We start from the raw sequence: 15,372 nt of genomic DNA, 5'->3' as shown, positions 1-15,372 counted from the left end.
TGTTGATTCATCGGAGTCTGTGAGCAGGCATTGACAGAATGTGAACAGGTGAGTGTTTATTGCTGAGAAAAAAATGGAAATGAGAGTAGATTGAAAGGTGATTTAAGAAAATGTTGGTGATGAGTACTAAGGAGGTGCCTGAGCGAGTGCTAATTTTGAGAATCTCTTCTGCAATATCAACAGTGTATTTGTTAGCTGTTAAGATGTGCAATAATGGTTTGTCAAAATTGACCTTGATGACAAAGAGAAGACTAAATGATTAGTAGTGACTGAAGTGGTTTAAAACATGGTAAGGGAGACCAGGACTGGTCAGTTGAAATATATTTAGAGACAAACTGTCTGACTTTATTTGACATATTCTCCTGAGACCCAGTTTTAGATAATTTATACATTTTTTATTAAGTTTATTACGTTTTTGGGGTGAAAAAAAAAAAAACATGTCAAAGGATGTTCACTGTAGTGGCCATTAGGACTGTGTTGTTAGTAAATATGAAAAAATATGAACGATTATGAACGATCACTTACAGTAAGTGGGGGCAGTAGGTAAAGAACATTGTTGAGCTCTTATTTAATGTCACATATGATTACATTGCTCTAAAACTCACCAAACTATTCCTGAGATATTTACCTATTAGAAACCATTTGACAATCAAACTCACAAAAATGATAATTATACAATTACAGACACTTACTATGAAATGTGCTAATTGTGATGGTAGGCATTTTGAAGAATCATAAAGACAAAAATGATCAAGGTGACACCCCCACACATGTTATCATTGGAAAGCCCAGAATGTCCTCTCAAAGGTACAACAGGATCTACCACAGTGGCATGTATGGCCTAAGAGATACGGACCAAAAACGAATGTCCATTAGAGAGGACGAAAATGAATTCCTGGATCTTAGGAGGATATGTATGTTTTGTATGTATAAAGAAATTATTTCGATTTGGTGGATATAATGCTCATATGCTATAATGAATAGGAAACCTGGCGAAATAATGTTCACAGAAAAATATTCATAAATTACATTGCAAAAAGTTAATGTATTGTATTTTATGGAAGTATATAGGTAACTGCCAAAATAAAGGAAACACGAGTAAACTAGGGATACAAAGTATATTGAAAGCATGTGCTTCCACACAGGTGTCGTTCCTAAGTTCATTAAGAAATGTTCATCTCATCATGCATAAGGTCATGTATAAAAATGCCCAGTTGCCCATTATTGTGGCTACCATGGCTAGAAGAGATCTTAGTGACTTTGAAAGGGAGGTCTCAAAGGAGCATAGGGGGTTTAAAGGGTGTGTGTGTGTGTGTCTGGCCCCCATCTCTGAGAGGTGGAATGTAGGATGTAGATCGTGTACAATTTCCTTCAGCGTCTTCCAAAGACCCTACTTGAATGGTTTGGTTTTATTTTAAACTTTTTACCAGCTGTTGCGTCATGTTAGGTTCCTACATTTAAACTGTCCCAATGTCACAGATCATATGTTTGTGTGTAGTGAGAGCTGTTGGTTTGGGAGGGTTAGTCGGCTTGTATTTCACCTACACGAATGGCAGTCGAGCACTACCTCTCTAGCTTTGGCCTACAAGTGATTGTCTTTTCTCACTTTTCTGATTTCAGCTTTGCATCCTTTTTTCTATGTTTCTGTCCACCTGCTCTTTGATTTGACATCATGCCAAAAACAAACATCATTAAAGGGATATTTAAATAAGCACAGTTACAGAAAATAGGTGAGCTAGGATGAAACCACCCTGAAATGTTAAAGGTATCATTTCGTGTAGGGCTGCTTCCTTTCGTTTTTCAAGTTGTTTCTGTTTCATTTTCTTTTGTGTGTTTCTTCTCCATAGTGCACTTTCTGTAAGATTCACATCGGTGCAATTAAAATGTGTTTTATCCTTCTGTTTGCGTTTCCTTGGTTGGTCTCTTCTGCCTGCATTGTTTAGATCCCGTTCTGTTTGTTACTCTTTACTTTTCCACTATACCTTCTTTATGCTTGGCACAACATTGTTCCCACCTTGTCACCACTTCACCCTATTTCCTGTACAAAACAAATGACCACACCCACACAATTAAAATATGTATTCATTGTTTTGTTACTTCTTTACTCAAATATGACAACGGATGGATTGTAGGTTTAGATTTACAAAACGGCAACACATCTTGGACTATTTTCAGTCATAGCAAAATACAAATCATACTTTCCAATAAGCACAGCCGAAGGGACTTTGAGAACATAGAGAGAACTAGGACAGAGGAGAAGAAACTTGTGCAGGTAATCCATGTCACCTTCTAAACAACTGACATGTTTATTGGCATAGCCAACATGATTTTGTACTGTCAGAGTGGATATAGCTACCACTGTTACCACTGTGTTTTATTATTGTAAATTCAATGGATAGCCAACCACTTTCCAATAATAGCTCACTGCTCGCCTTCTATAAAAGCCTTGTAACCAGCCAGCTGCCCCTGCTTAGAAATCGGATATGTTCCTCACCCAAACTCCAGAGTTATCTAGATTGCTAGGAAAGTGCTCAAAAGGCACATTCCCATCCCTGAACGCATGGTCACTGATTCTGCATCAAGGGTATTTCGATCTTTGACGACCTCATCGAATTGGAGCTTGGAGTGACCTCTTTGGATAAGATTGGAGGATGAGCAAAGCTGTGACCTAAGTGTTTACCAGTCAGTCTTGCATCATCACGTCGTTTTGGGATCCATGTTAGAGGGGTTGTCAAGGGGATGTCATCTGTTTAGAGGGAGTCTTAATATCAATCGGTGCCCAGAGCAGGCTGCAGGAACAGGCTATATCGGGTGGAAATTTGATCCCTACTTGAATGACCTGACTAGAAGAGTCCTGTCCTGGCCTGTTGGCTACACCTGCTTCTTAATCTCATGTAGATTTATGTATTTTATGCATGCTAAGGAATACTTATTTAGATGGATGGCAGCTAGTCTAACACTTAAGAGTGTTGGTTGAAAAGTTGCTGGTTTGAATCCCAGTGACGACTAGGTGAACAATCTGTCGTTGTGCCCTTGAGCAAGGCACTTAACCACAATTGCTTCTGTAAATCGCTCTGGATAAGACGGTCTGCTAGATGACTAGATTTGAAATGTAAAATGTGTTCTACTTGCTTGTCCATTTTAAATACTGTATAGACCTCTGTATGAGTTACGGGAAAGTCGCAATCAAGACTAAAACTGGCTGGCTTATAGCTAAGGAATGGGAGAGTTCTAGAATGAACAGAAATGCATTTGTTGATGCACAACGTATTTCCTGGTAGATTGAATGAGACAAGACCCAAAAATGTGTATGTTGTTCACACATTATGTCTTTGCCAACAAATGCCCTCATCTCAGTATTTTAATTCTGAGGTAGTCAACAGGTAGTAACAGACAGCGCTTGCTTATAAACCAGTGACGTAGGAGCCAAGTGGAAAACATAGAAAATATCAAATCCATTTGTAGCACTATCACGACAGACCAGGAAACTCTCTCTCCAATGGCCCCAGTTGCCATGACATCATCAAATTCCTAACGGTGACACGCAATGCTAACTGGACTCCCCAATGGTGTGGTAGAGCCAGACTCAATGGTGCCCATCTAAGTTTGACCTTCAATCCCCTACCGTCACCCCCTCCAACCCAAGGCAGACACCCAAGCGCCCCTGGCTGTGGCTGGGAATCAGTGATTAGTTCATGCCCCCCCACACACACACATTCCGCAAATGTGACAAATACAATTTGATTTGATTTATTCATATCCTACCCACATTTAACAACCGTCATTCTGTTCATATACATTTTTGATACATTATGAATAAGTAAACTTAAGCTATGGGTTAGCAATGGAAAACAGATAGAAAAGTGAAATAGAACACGCCACAACAGTGGGATATTTCTTTTTCCATTTTTCCAATCATTTTCAAAATCTCTCAATCTCCTACTGGGTCATTCCATGTCCTTTCAGCAAGCCATGACACCCACCATCTCGGATTGTTCTGAAATCGTTTCTGTAGTTAGAAACAGATAAGATAGGCATTCCGGAAACCATATTTTGTTGAAATATAATTGATCTCTGAGACATTAAGCTAACTGATTGCACCCAAATTGGCTATTTAAATTTATAGGACTCATGTAATATTCAATAACTATAGTACCTAACATCCAATTTGGACCCAACAAAAATTCTAACAATAACCACGTTTCTATCCACTGTTTTTATGCGAGTAAAGTTATACCGTATAAAATAAATCAACAGCTGTGATGGAGATCATTTGTTAATTCGACATGGTGGGATCTTTTTGTGTCGTTATAATTAATTATGCGAGAAATGGCAGTGGAAATGCCTTTATGTGCAAATATTGACATACACTGAACCAAAATATAAACGCAACATGTAAAGTGTTGGTCACGTGTTTCATGAGCTGAAATAAAAAATCCCAGAAATGTTCTATTTGCACAAAAAATGTATTGATCTCAGATTTTGTGCACAAATTGGTTTACATCCCTGTTCGTGGGCATTTCTCCTTTGCCAAGATAATCCATCTACCTGACCTGTGTGGCATATCAAGAAGCTGATTAAACAGCATAATCATTACACAGGTGCACCTTTTTCTGTGACAATAAAGGGCCACTCTTTAATTTTTTTAAAATGTTTATTTAACTAGGCAAGTCAGTTAAGAACAAATTCGTATTTACAATGACGGCCTACTGGGGAACAGTGGGTTAACTGCCTTGTTGTCACATGTGCTCCCTCTCTGGCCTCTAGGTCACCAGGCTGCTAGTTATGGCGCACACCTGTCACCATCGTTAAGCGCACCTGCGCGTTATCCAACTCACCTGGATTCCATCACCTCCCTGATTCCATTCCCTATATTTGTCACTCATTACACAGGTTCCCTCCCCCAGACGTTATTGTGTCTGTTCCTGTGTTATTCGTGTTTCTTATTTTGTGTTGTGTTTATTAAAACACTCCCTCCCTGAACTTGCTTCCTGACTCTCAGTGCGCTACTTTACCTTGTCAGCTCGGGGATTTGATCCAGCAATGTTTCGGTTACTGGCCCAATGCTTTAACCACTAGGCTACCTGCTGCCCCTAATGTGCAGTTTTGTCACACAACACAATGCCACAGATGTATCAAGCTTTGGGGGAGTGTGCAATTGGCATGCTGAGCTGTTGCCAGATAATTAAATGTTCATTTCTTTACCATTTATTCGCCTCCAATGTCATTTTAGAGAATTTGGCAGTATGGGCAGGAATAAGCTACGGACAATGAACACAATTACATTTTATCGATGGCAATTTGAAGGAACAAAAACACTGTGACGAGATTCTGAGGGCCATTTTTGTTCAGTATAATAACCATCATATCAAAGTTAACTTGGAGTCATGTGATGAAATGGTGTGTGGTCCTCCCACTACCACTCAGGAAACCATGCACTTTACTGGGCTACAGATGAAATAACTTATGATGAACTCCACAGGGTGGTGAAGGGTGATCTTGATGCACAGGTTGATCTTGATGCTCCTTTCCAATAAATATAGAGGGTAAGATTCTGGTGACATGATGATCGATGATTGACTGCAGTTTGACAAATAAGAATCCATAATAATCTCATCCTGTAGACTAGCCACATTGTATCTGCGAGTTGTTGGTTAGAGCGCACGTGCCAAGACCAGAGTAGGCACATTTGCTATTTAATACATTTTTTCTGGAAAAACTATCGGGGGAGTTGAAAATGCTTTGGAAACACACTGAATTATTATTATTTTTTCATTACATGAAAACTTAAGCAAAAAAGTACATTGTGTGCACTATGTCATCAGGCACTGATTTTTATCCACAACAAGTCCGTTTGGTGGAAACACCACTGGTGGGAAAATGCTCATATTTGCTTTATGCAGATTTTAGAATATTACAATATTCACATAAAAATCTGTTGCCAATTGGATGGAAACCTAGCTATTGAGTAAGACATGAGGAATCCAAAGAAGTGGGCAAAAGCCATACACGGATCCCCACACCAATCCAACCCAAACAACGAGTATATAGTATCGATTCTCTATGTTTGAAAGGTAGTATGGAGCTGCAGCTTGGAGTATTGTTTCTATCAAATCAAATCAAATCTGATTTGTCACATGCGCTGAATACAACAGGTGTAGACCTTACCGTGATCTTGCAGAGTTACTCCACCACAAGAGTTGCATTTGGCGAAAGGCATGGCACAAGCCTACTCAAGCTGACTGGCTATCGTTCAGGCAAATTAGAAATAAGTGCACTCAGGCTATCCGGAAGGACAAAGTTAGTTACTTTAAGGAGCAGTTCTCTCTCTATGGGTCTAACTCCAAGAAAATCTGGAAAACAGTTAAAAACCTGGTGAATAAACCTTCCTCCTCACAGCTGCCCATGTCCCTTAATGATGATGATGTGGTTGTTACTGACAAGAAGTACATGGCTGAGCTCTTTAATCACCACTTCATTAAGTCAGGATTCCTATTTGACTCAGCCATGCCTCCTTTCCCGTCCAACATTTCCTCTCTCCCACCCCTTCTAATGCGACCATCCCCGATGCTTCTCCCTACTTTTCCCCTGTCTCGCTTTCTACCTGCAGGCAGTCACTGAGTCCGGGGTGCTAAAGGAGCTCCGTAAACTTGACCACAAAAAACCATCTGGATCAGATGGTTTAGATCCTTTCTTATTTAAGGTTGCTGCCCCTTTAATTGCCAAGCCCGTCTCTCCTCTCTGGGAAGGTTCCATTGCTTGGAAGGCAGCCACAGTTCGTCCTTTATTTAAAGGGGGAGATCAGGCTGATCCTAACTGTTATAGGCCTATTTCTATTTTGCCCTGTTTATCAAAAGTGTTTGAAAAACTTGTCAATAATCAACTGACTGGCTTTCTTGATGTCTATTCTCTCGGGTATGGACACATCACTGCACTCTATACTCCTCTGTAAACTGGTCATCTTCTGTATACCCGTCGCAAGACCCACTGGTTTTTGCTTATTTTTAAAACCCTCTTAGGCCTCACTCCCCCCTATCTGAGATATCTACTGCAGCCCTCATCCTCCACATCCAACACCCGTTCTGCGAGTCACATTCTGTTAAAGGTCACCAAAGCACACACATCCCTGGGTCGCTCCTCTTTTCAGTTCGCTGCAGCTAGCAACTGGAACGAGCTGCAACAAACACTCAAACTGGACAGTTTAATCTCAATCATCTTCATTCATTCTTAATCATGGACACTCTTACTGACAGTTGTGGATGCTTTGTGTGATGTATTGTTGTCTCTACCTTCTTGACCTTTGTGCTGTTGACTGTGCCCTATAATGTTTGCACCATGTTTTGTGCTGCTACCGTGTTGTGTTCGTATCATGTTGTTGTTGTGTTGTGTTGCTACCATGCTGTGTTGTCATGTGTTGCTGCCTTGCTTTGTTGTTGTCTTGGGTCTCTCTTTATGTAGTGTTGTTTTGCCACTCCTGCTGTGATGTGTGTTTTGTCCTATATTTATATTGTTTTTATTTGTTTATTTTAATCCCAGGCCCTCGTCTCCACAGGAGGCCTTTTGCCTTTTGGTAGGCCGTCATTGTGAATAAGAATTTGTTCTTAACTGACTTGCCTAGTAAAATAAAGGTTAAATAGAATAAATAAATAAAAACTGTGAAATGCTTAGTTTACAAGCCCTTAACCAACAATGCAGTTCAAGAAATAGAGTTAAAACAATATTAGCTAAATAAACTATGTAAATAGTCCAGGTGGCCATTTGATTAATTGTTCAGCAGTCTTATGGCTTGGGGGTAGAAGCTGTTAAGGAACCTTTTGGACCTAGACTTGGTGCTACAGTACCGCTTGCCGTGCGGTAGCAGAGAGAACTGTCTATGACTTGGGTGACTGGAGTCTGTGACAATTTTTGGGGCCTTCCTTCCTTCTGAGCAATATATTCTCAGTAAATTTGGTGAGTTTTTTTTACCTGTTCAGAGAAATTAGGGTTTATGTCCTATCATATATCCTGACATATATCCTATATCCTGATATTGCCAGGTTCTGACCACTAGATGGTGCTGTTCCTGCTATTAGGTGATTTTTAAAGAACCACCCTTCCCCCTATTGTTAAAGGGTTAGTTCACTCAAATCACCAAACACATATTGGTTACCCGTTAACCAGTCGATGGAAAAAGTATGACAGCAACCCATGCTTTGGTTTTGTTTACTTGGCCACTGTTTAAAAAGCAAACTTTTCAGCATTTGTAGCACAAATCCAACTCAAGTCAATAGTACCTATATTAGCCCTTTCACACTTCATTTTCAAATCATCTATAAGTAACATCATTGAGTTACACAATACATTTGTTGATACAGGAAGTGTGAAAATATAGGTACAATTGAGTTGCATTGGATTTGTGACACAAATGCTAAAAAGTTAGCATTTGAAACAGTGGCCATGTAAACAAAACCAAAGCATGGGTTGCTGTCATACCTGGTCCATTGACTGCTTACAAGAAAACCAATATGTAATTTGGGTGAACTATAAAAAATAATCACCTAATTTCAGGATCAACACAATCTAGTGGTCACTACCTGGTAATATCAGTATGAGACATAAACACAACAACTTCAATTACTAATTTCTCTGAACAGTGGGAAAAATCATTACAAAATTCAGCCACACCAATGTGTCAGAGGAAACACCGTCCAGCTGGAGACCGAAGTCAGCTTGCTGGCGCCTGGTCCTCCACAAGGAGTCGCTAGAGTGCGATGGGACAAGGAAATTCAGTCCGGCCAAACCCTCCCGAACCCAGACGACACTGGGCCAATTGTGCACTGCCTTATGGATCTCCCGGTCACAGCCGGCTGTGACACAGCCTGGGATTGAACCCGGTTCTGGAGTGACACCCCAAGCACTGCAATGCCTTAGACCGCTGCGCCACTCGGGAGGCCGTACAAATCCTCTTTAACATCATTCTTAGAATTAAATATGAGTTTACATTGTCTACTAATCTAGTTAAGCCCATTCATATGTGTCCCAGTCCAAATAATGACAGCTGGATCTTGGATTCCTCTTACAGCTTACAGGATATCTTGACTAAACAAGTTATTCATTGAATTTCGCCCCCTAAAATTACTCACATGTTGCTGCAATTGACTTCACTCTCTTGCTGTCCTATGAGTCACAAGTTTCCATAGGAGCTGATCTTATTGGCTGTTTTTACACATATTCACCAGATGGCAGCACACTCCCATCTGAGCGGTTTAAATTACAGGAAGACTGTTTGGATCATACAAGAGATGCTGCCAGCATTGCCCACTCGACACATTTCCTCCGCCTGTGCAGGCATTCTAATGGGGACTTAAAAGGACCCTGGTCTTTGATGCAACGAGAGGCACAAGATAACAGCCATTGGGGAGATTTGCTGACTCATTGAGATACCTTAAAAGTGAAGCATGTAATCCACGAAGCCAGTCAGATCCAATTGAAATAAGCTAAATGTGACTTTCAATGGAAACACATGCTTATAAGCCAATTGTTCTGAGAAATCCAAAGACCGTCTAAGTGTTGGAATTGAGACAATAGAAAATGGTGAACTAGCCTCCTTGAGTAGTCGTCCTCTATCTGGTTGATTGTGGTAGTTTTCTTCTTTTAGAACATTGCAGCATGAATCTTAACTCCTAAAAGATTCTGATGACCAAAATACTCCTCTTATGATGTAAGACTAATGCTGTGTTATTTCCATTTACTCAAGAGAACACAAACAAATTGATTTATAACATAACTAATGGGGGTTCTAAACATCTAATTGCTTTAGTTAGATTCTCGGTTTAATAATAATAATAATATACCACATCAAAAATATTACTTGAAAGATGACCTAACATACGTTTTATAGTTACACATTATTGTGCTGCATGAGATTGAAGAGCTTTGTGGATTATATATGGATTTTAAATGCTCAAAGGAAGCTCTCAAAATTAGTCGAAGACATTTTCAAAGTTAAACTCTGCTATTTGCTAGTAGACAGACAAGAATATCAAAATCTGCCTCTGTCTGAAGTAAACATGTCTGAATGTCCCTTTTCCAGGAGTTTGGCCGGAGCTACAATCTGTCCCCACCCGCCGCCAAAGCACCATCGCTGGGCCTCCGGTCATCGGCTGGATCCCCCTTTCCCTCATACAAACCCCTGGTACAGGCCTCGTCTGCTCAGGCCCCCCCAATGAGGCAGACGTCATGGCTGGACAGGAGTCACAAGCCTCCTTCCCCCTGGGAGGCCGCAGCTCACCACCCCATGGGCCTGGTTGACGAGGCCTTCGCCTTCCAGAACCTCCAGCAGGCCATCGCCTTCAACGTTCGCTCGGCTGCCCAGCGCAAGCTCCTCCCTGAGCCCCCTGCCGAGTGGAAGGCTAGGGTGTCTGACGACCCTCCCAGGAAGACTGAGGTATGGAACCCGAACCAAAGATGGAACAAGAGACAGAGCTGGGGTCAGAGCCAGGGTCAGAGCCAGGGTCAGAACCAGGATCAGAGTCGGAGTTACAGCAGAGTTATGCCTCCGTTCCTGTCCCCGACCAAGAGCATAGCCTCGGCCCCCACTGGTCCGACTGGCTACAGGTCCCTGCCCAGACAGTGGCAGCCACAGAGGTCCCTGACGGAGACCAACATCGGGCCCTCTGGGGCTATTCATGGGTACGGAAGGCCCCTTGGGGGCCAGCAGCAGCCGAGCTACAGATCTGTGTACCACACTAACTGGAGCTGGAGACGCTAGAGGCAGACAAACATGATGGTTACTTCATAACAACACCAAAAAGTAACTCCAGGATATTCAGATGAAGCTGGTAATTGTGGCCATATATATCACCATTAAATAAAACTTGGGACAATGGGATAACACATTGATTGAGGAGAGTGAGGGGCTAGCTATTATGTTTGTGATGTGTATAGGAGAGAGTTTAAGAGGGAGGTCTGTTTTTAGATCTGCTTATTCGGTTTCACTGAGAATACTGCTAGGAGTATACAGATGATGACATTCCCGCACCAGAATTTAGTTGAGAGAGACAGACTGTTGCATTGCATTCAAGTACGCATAAATGCCAGACAGATTAAGCCAGTAAATGTTTTGGTATTGGGGACACTGTCAATGATGGTTCTATTTTAGCAAATGGGCCACTATTGAGTTTAACTTTATCAAGTTTTCATTGGACAAAAATCAATGAGTGATTGACGGTGCAATTCCACCCTTCTTTTTGCTTCAGAGGCTTTCATTTCGTCCAACACTGTGAGGCGATAGTGGCATTCAAAGTAAGTGAAATCAATAGTATTTCTTTAGAGGACGTAATGGGCATAAAGTATGTTGTAAGGCAGAATGTGTAATTGGTATGTATAAAAATGAAAGGATAGGAGTAATGAATGGACAGGTACACTGAACGAAATATAAACGCAACATGTGAAGTGTTGGTTCCATGTTTAATGAGCTGAAATAAAATAACCCAGAAATGTTCCATATGCACAAAAAGCTTATTTTTCTCAATTTTTTTGTGAGCATTTCTCCTTTGCCAAGATAATCCATCCACCTGACAGGTGTGGTATATCAAGAAGCTGATTAAACAACATGATTATTACACAGGTGCATCTTGTGCTGGGGACAATAAAAGGCCACTCGAAAATGTGCAGTTTTGTCACACAACACAATGCCACAGATGGCTCAAGGTTTGATGTAGCATGCAATTGGCATGCTGACTGCAGGAATGTCCATCAGAGTTTTTGCCAGATAATATGATGTTAATCTCTCTACCATAAGCCACCTCCAAGATTGTTTTAGAGAATTTGTCAGTACTTCCAACCGGCTTCACAACCGCAGACTACGTGTATGGCGTTGTGGAGGCGAGTGGTTTGCCGATGTCAACGTTATGAACAGAGTGACGTATGGTGGAGGTGGGGTTATGTTATGGGCAGGCATGGGCAGACAACGAACACAATTGCATTTTATCGATGGCAATGTAAATGCACAGAGATACCGTGACGAGATTCTGAGGCTCATTGCTGTGCCATTCATCCGCCGCCATCACCTTATGTTTCAGCATGATAATGCATGGCCTCTTGTCACAAGGATCGGTACATGATTCCTGGAAGCTCAAAATTTGAGTTCTTCCATGGCCTGCATACTCACCAGACATGTCACCCATTGAGCATGTTTGGGATGCTCTGGATTGATGTGTTCCAGTTCCTGCCGATATCCAACAATTTAGCACAGCCATTGAAGTGGAGTGGTACAATATTCCACAGGCCACAATCAACAGCCTGATCAACTTGATGCGAAGGAGATGTGTCGCACTGCATGAGGCAAATGGTGGTCACACCAGATACTGACTGGTTTTCTGATCCACGCCCCTACCTTTTTTTAAGGTACTGTGTCAGTGGCCAACAGATGAATATTTCTATTCCCAGTCATGTGAAATCAATAGATGAGGGCCTAATGAATTTATTTAAATTGACTGATTCCTTATATGAACTGTTACTCAGTAAAATCTTTGAAATTGTTGCATGTTGCGTTTGTATTTTTGAAAAGTATATATTTGTGTCAAAGACCTTGAATGCTGTGGGAAGTATACCTGCTATGTTTGCTGTGCATCATACAGATCACCCACTCTCACCAATGAACACAACACAAGGCAAGTGGGAAATTGCGGTGCAGTACAATAATGTGCGTCGACAAGCTAAAACCTAGTACGATAGCGTTAGTTGATAGGACACTAAAGCTGTGAGAAACACACAGCAAAACACAGGTGCTACGATAGTGGTTGGTGGCGTTAGACACAAAAGGGTCAGGTTTGATGGTTTTATGATGTTGAAGTTCAACTGTGGATGTATTTACAATGCATCCGGATTTTTGTGGTGTTTGTGTACTCGCATGTCTTGTCAAACGAAATGTGTCAATATGATGCTGGGAAATGCTTAGGGAGTCAATTAAAGCCAAGAAAACCATTTTACATCCAGAGCAAGGAGCTATGGACACAGGGCTGAATACTGATCTGGGATATAAATCACATCTCAAACATCCACATAAATCATAAATATTTAGGTAAGTCCTTTAGAAGACTTTACATAAATATATCAAGGCCAGGATTTCAACACTTACTGCATAGTGAGAAGAAATACTGTTGATGCATTATGGGTCTAAACCAGGCTTAAAACTTGGGAAATGGATAAATCTATAACTCAGCAAGTCGGGAAGACAGGTTATTAAGTACGCTCTCCACTTAGAGAGATCAATTCATTATTTTCTCTGGCTGCCTTTTATGTACTACATGAACATGTGGCAGACAACAAGGGTTGTGTCACAAATGGCACCCTATTCCCTATATAGTGCACTACATTTGACCAGGGTAGATCGGGGGCTCTGGTCAAAAGTAGTGAACTATATAGGGAATGAAGGGGAGAGCATCAAGCTCTCTAATTTATCTAACAGGACATTCTTTCTCCTGCAAGATATTTATCCAAGTGATTACACTGTGGGCACCTGGAAAAATAATCTCCAGGTATGTAACAGTGTTAACACCAGGCACATTAGAGAGAATAGAGTGAGGGATGGAAATGATGTTCTTGGACTTTGATATTTGCTGTTGTCCGTGGCTGGTGAGAAATAGGCTTCGAGCAAATAGATCATGTAGAATAAAGTAGAAAATGAATGATTGTATGTTAATTATTTGGTCATGGATGTGTATGAAGTTGAAATTGTGAGATACATCACATGCGTTTGTCTGTGTTACTTATTTCTTTCATTACTTTTCATAGCAGGCCTACCAACTGTATGTGTGAATGCGATGGATCAAATTCTGAATGTTCATGTATCATCTCTTATTATTGCAAGATTTGAAATTCTTGTCTCACAGAGTGAACACTAATATCTCTCTATCATGTGATTTTAGATGCCCACTGTATTTGTGGCATCAGCAATGATATGTTTGAGTGATAATGATGTATTCATGGTTTTTCTTTTTTGATTATTTTACACAAACACTTTCTGTCCAAACAACTAGCTAATGTCTGTTTGAACTGTATAATTCCGAAGTTCAAAGTGTTCTTTTCGTTGATTTTGATTTCTTCATTGGATTTCAGTAGGCTACTATTCTGAGCTGTATGAGGCATTTTGGAAAATAAAAATGCATTGGCCTACTGACTAAGTATTTGTATTGTTGTGTTGTTGTGGAACTGACATGTTTCTGCAGACTGGTCTCATAGACTAGACTTAACATACTAAACGCAAATCCGGGACACTCAAATTAGTATGATATGTTACTTTTGATATGCTTACATAAGATAGAACAGTGGTCACCAACCGGTCGCCAAACATTTCTGTAAAAAACTCAATGATAAAGCCTTGCGTTCCTATTTATTGTATTCGTTTCGCACTGTTGGCGGTAGGTGCACTTGATTCAGCAGCCCTACCTCCGGGAAGGACTATTTCATGTGTCTGAAGGTAGAACGCACAGCAAAGCTAATACCGTCTGATTTCAAAACCATGACTAGAAAGACACTCAAGGAATATAGCAGAGAGCTGCTGTTTTTATGAGTAAGTTAATGAGTAAGTTCTTATTCTGCAGTCAACACTGTTCAACCCTTTTATAAGCCAGAAAATGTGTGTTCTCCCTCCTTCCACTCACGCTACAACTAACACTGCAGCTGCACTGAATGACTATAGCAAAGTGTTCCGATAAGCTTGCGTTATTATTAACGGATTGCTGCTCCCTCCCCTCAGACTGACCATCAGATGCAGGCCATCAAATCAAACTAATTATTATGCTCACTCAGCTGTGCCTCACAGGTAATACTACACATGATCTATGATCATATACCTACATTTTTTAAAATATAACTTCAAAATTATATAAGAACCACATTGGCAGGGCAATTCAAGCATAGACAATATGCAGTGCTAATGTATTGGGCCTATAGCCTACTGCACAAACCTCATCGCTACAGAACTGTTTTTAATTGGTTAATGTTGCATAGGCTTATGTTTTTTAAGTTCTAAAAATAGAACTCTTTGGCCATAATGACTATTGTTATGTTTGGAGGAGAAAGGGGGATGCTTGCAAGCCGAAGAACACCATCTCAACCGTGAAGCATGGGGGTGGCAGCATCATGTTGTGGGGGTGCTTTGCTGCAGGAGGGACTGGTGCACTTCACAAAATAGATGGCATCATGAGGGAGGGAAATTATGTGGATATATTGAAGCAACATCTCAAGACATCATTCAGAAAGTTAAAGCTTGGTTGCAAATGGGTCTTCCAAATGGACAATGACCCCAAGCATACTTCCAAAGTTGTGGCAAAATGGCTTAAGGACAACAAAGTCAAGGTATTGGAGTGGCCCTCACAAAGCCCTGAC

The 15,372-nt window shown here is 40.9% G+C and overlaps 1 protein-coding gene across 1 annotated transcript in view; it reads left to right on the top strand.

Moving 5' to 3' along the window:
* Positions 1-14,161, top strand: part of LOC115138083 (synaptopodin-2-like) — a 62,526-nt gene extending 48,365 nt beyond the window's left edge. The window contains 1 exon segment of the mRNA XM_029674539.2: positions 10,073-14,161. Coding sequence (XP_029530399.2) covers positions 10,073-10,750 — 678 coding nt within the window. The 3' untranslated portion in view covers positions 10,751-14,161.
* The last annotated feature ends 1,211 nt before the right edge of the window (positions 14,162-15,372 follow it).

The sequence above is a fragment of the Oncorhynchus nerka genome, linkage group LG12 (genome assembly GCF_034236695.1).
Source record: "Oncorhynchus nerka isolate Pitt River linkage group LG12, Oner_Uvic_2.0, whole genome shotgun sequence".
Lineage (NCBI taxonomy): Eukaryota > Metazoa > Chordata > Actinopteri > Salmoniformes > Salmonidae > Oncorhynchus > Oncorhynchus nerka.
This window is presented reverse-complemented; position numbering and strand designations above follow the sequence as displayed.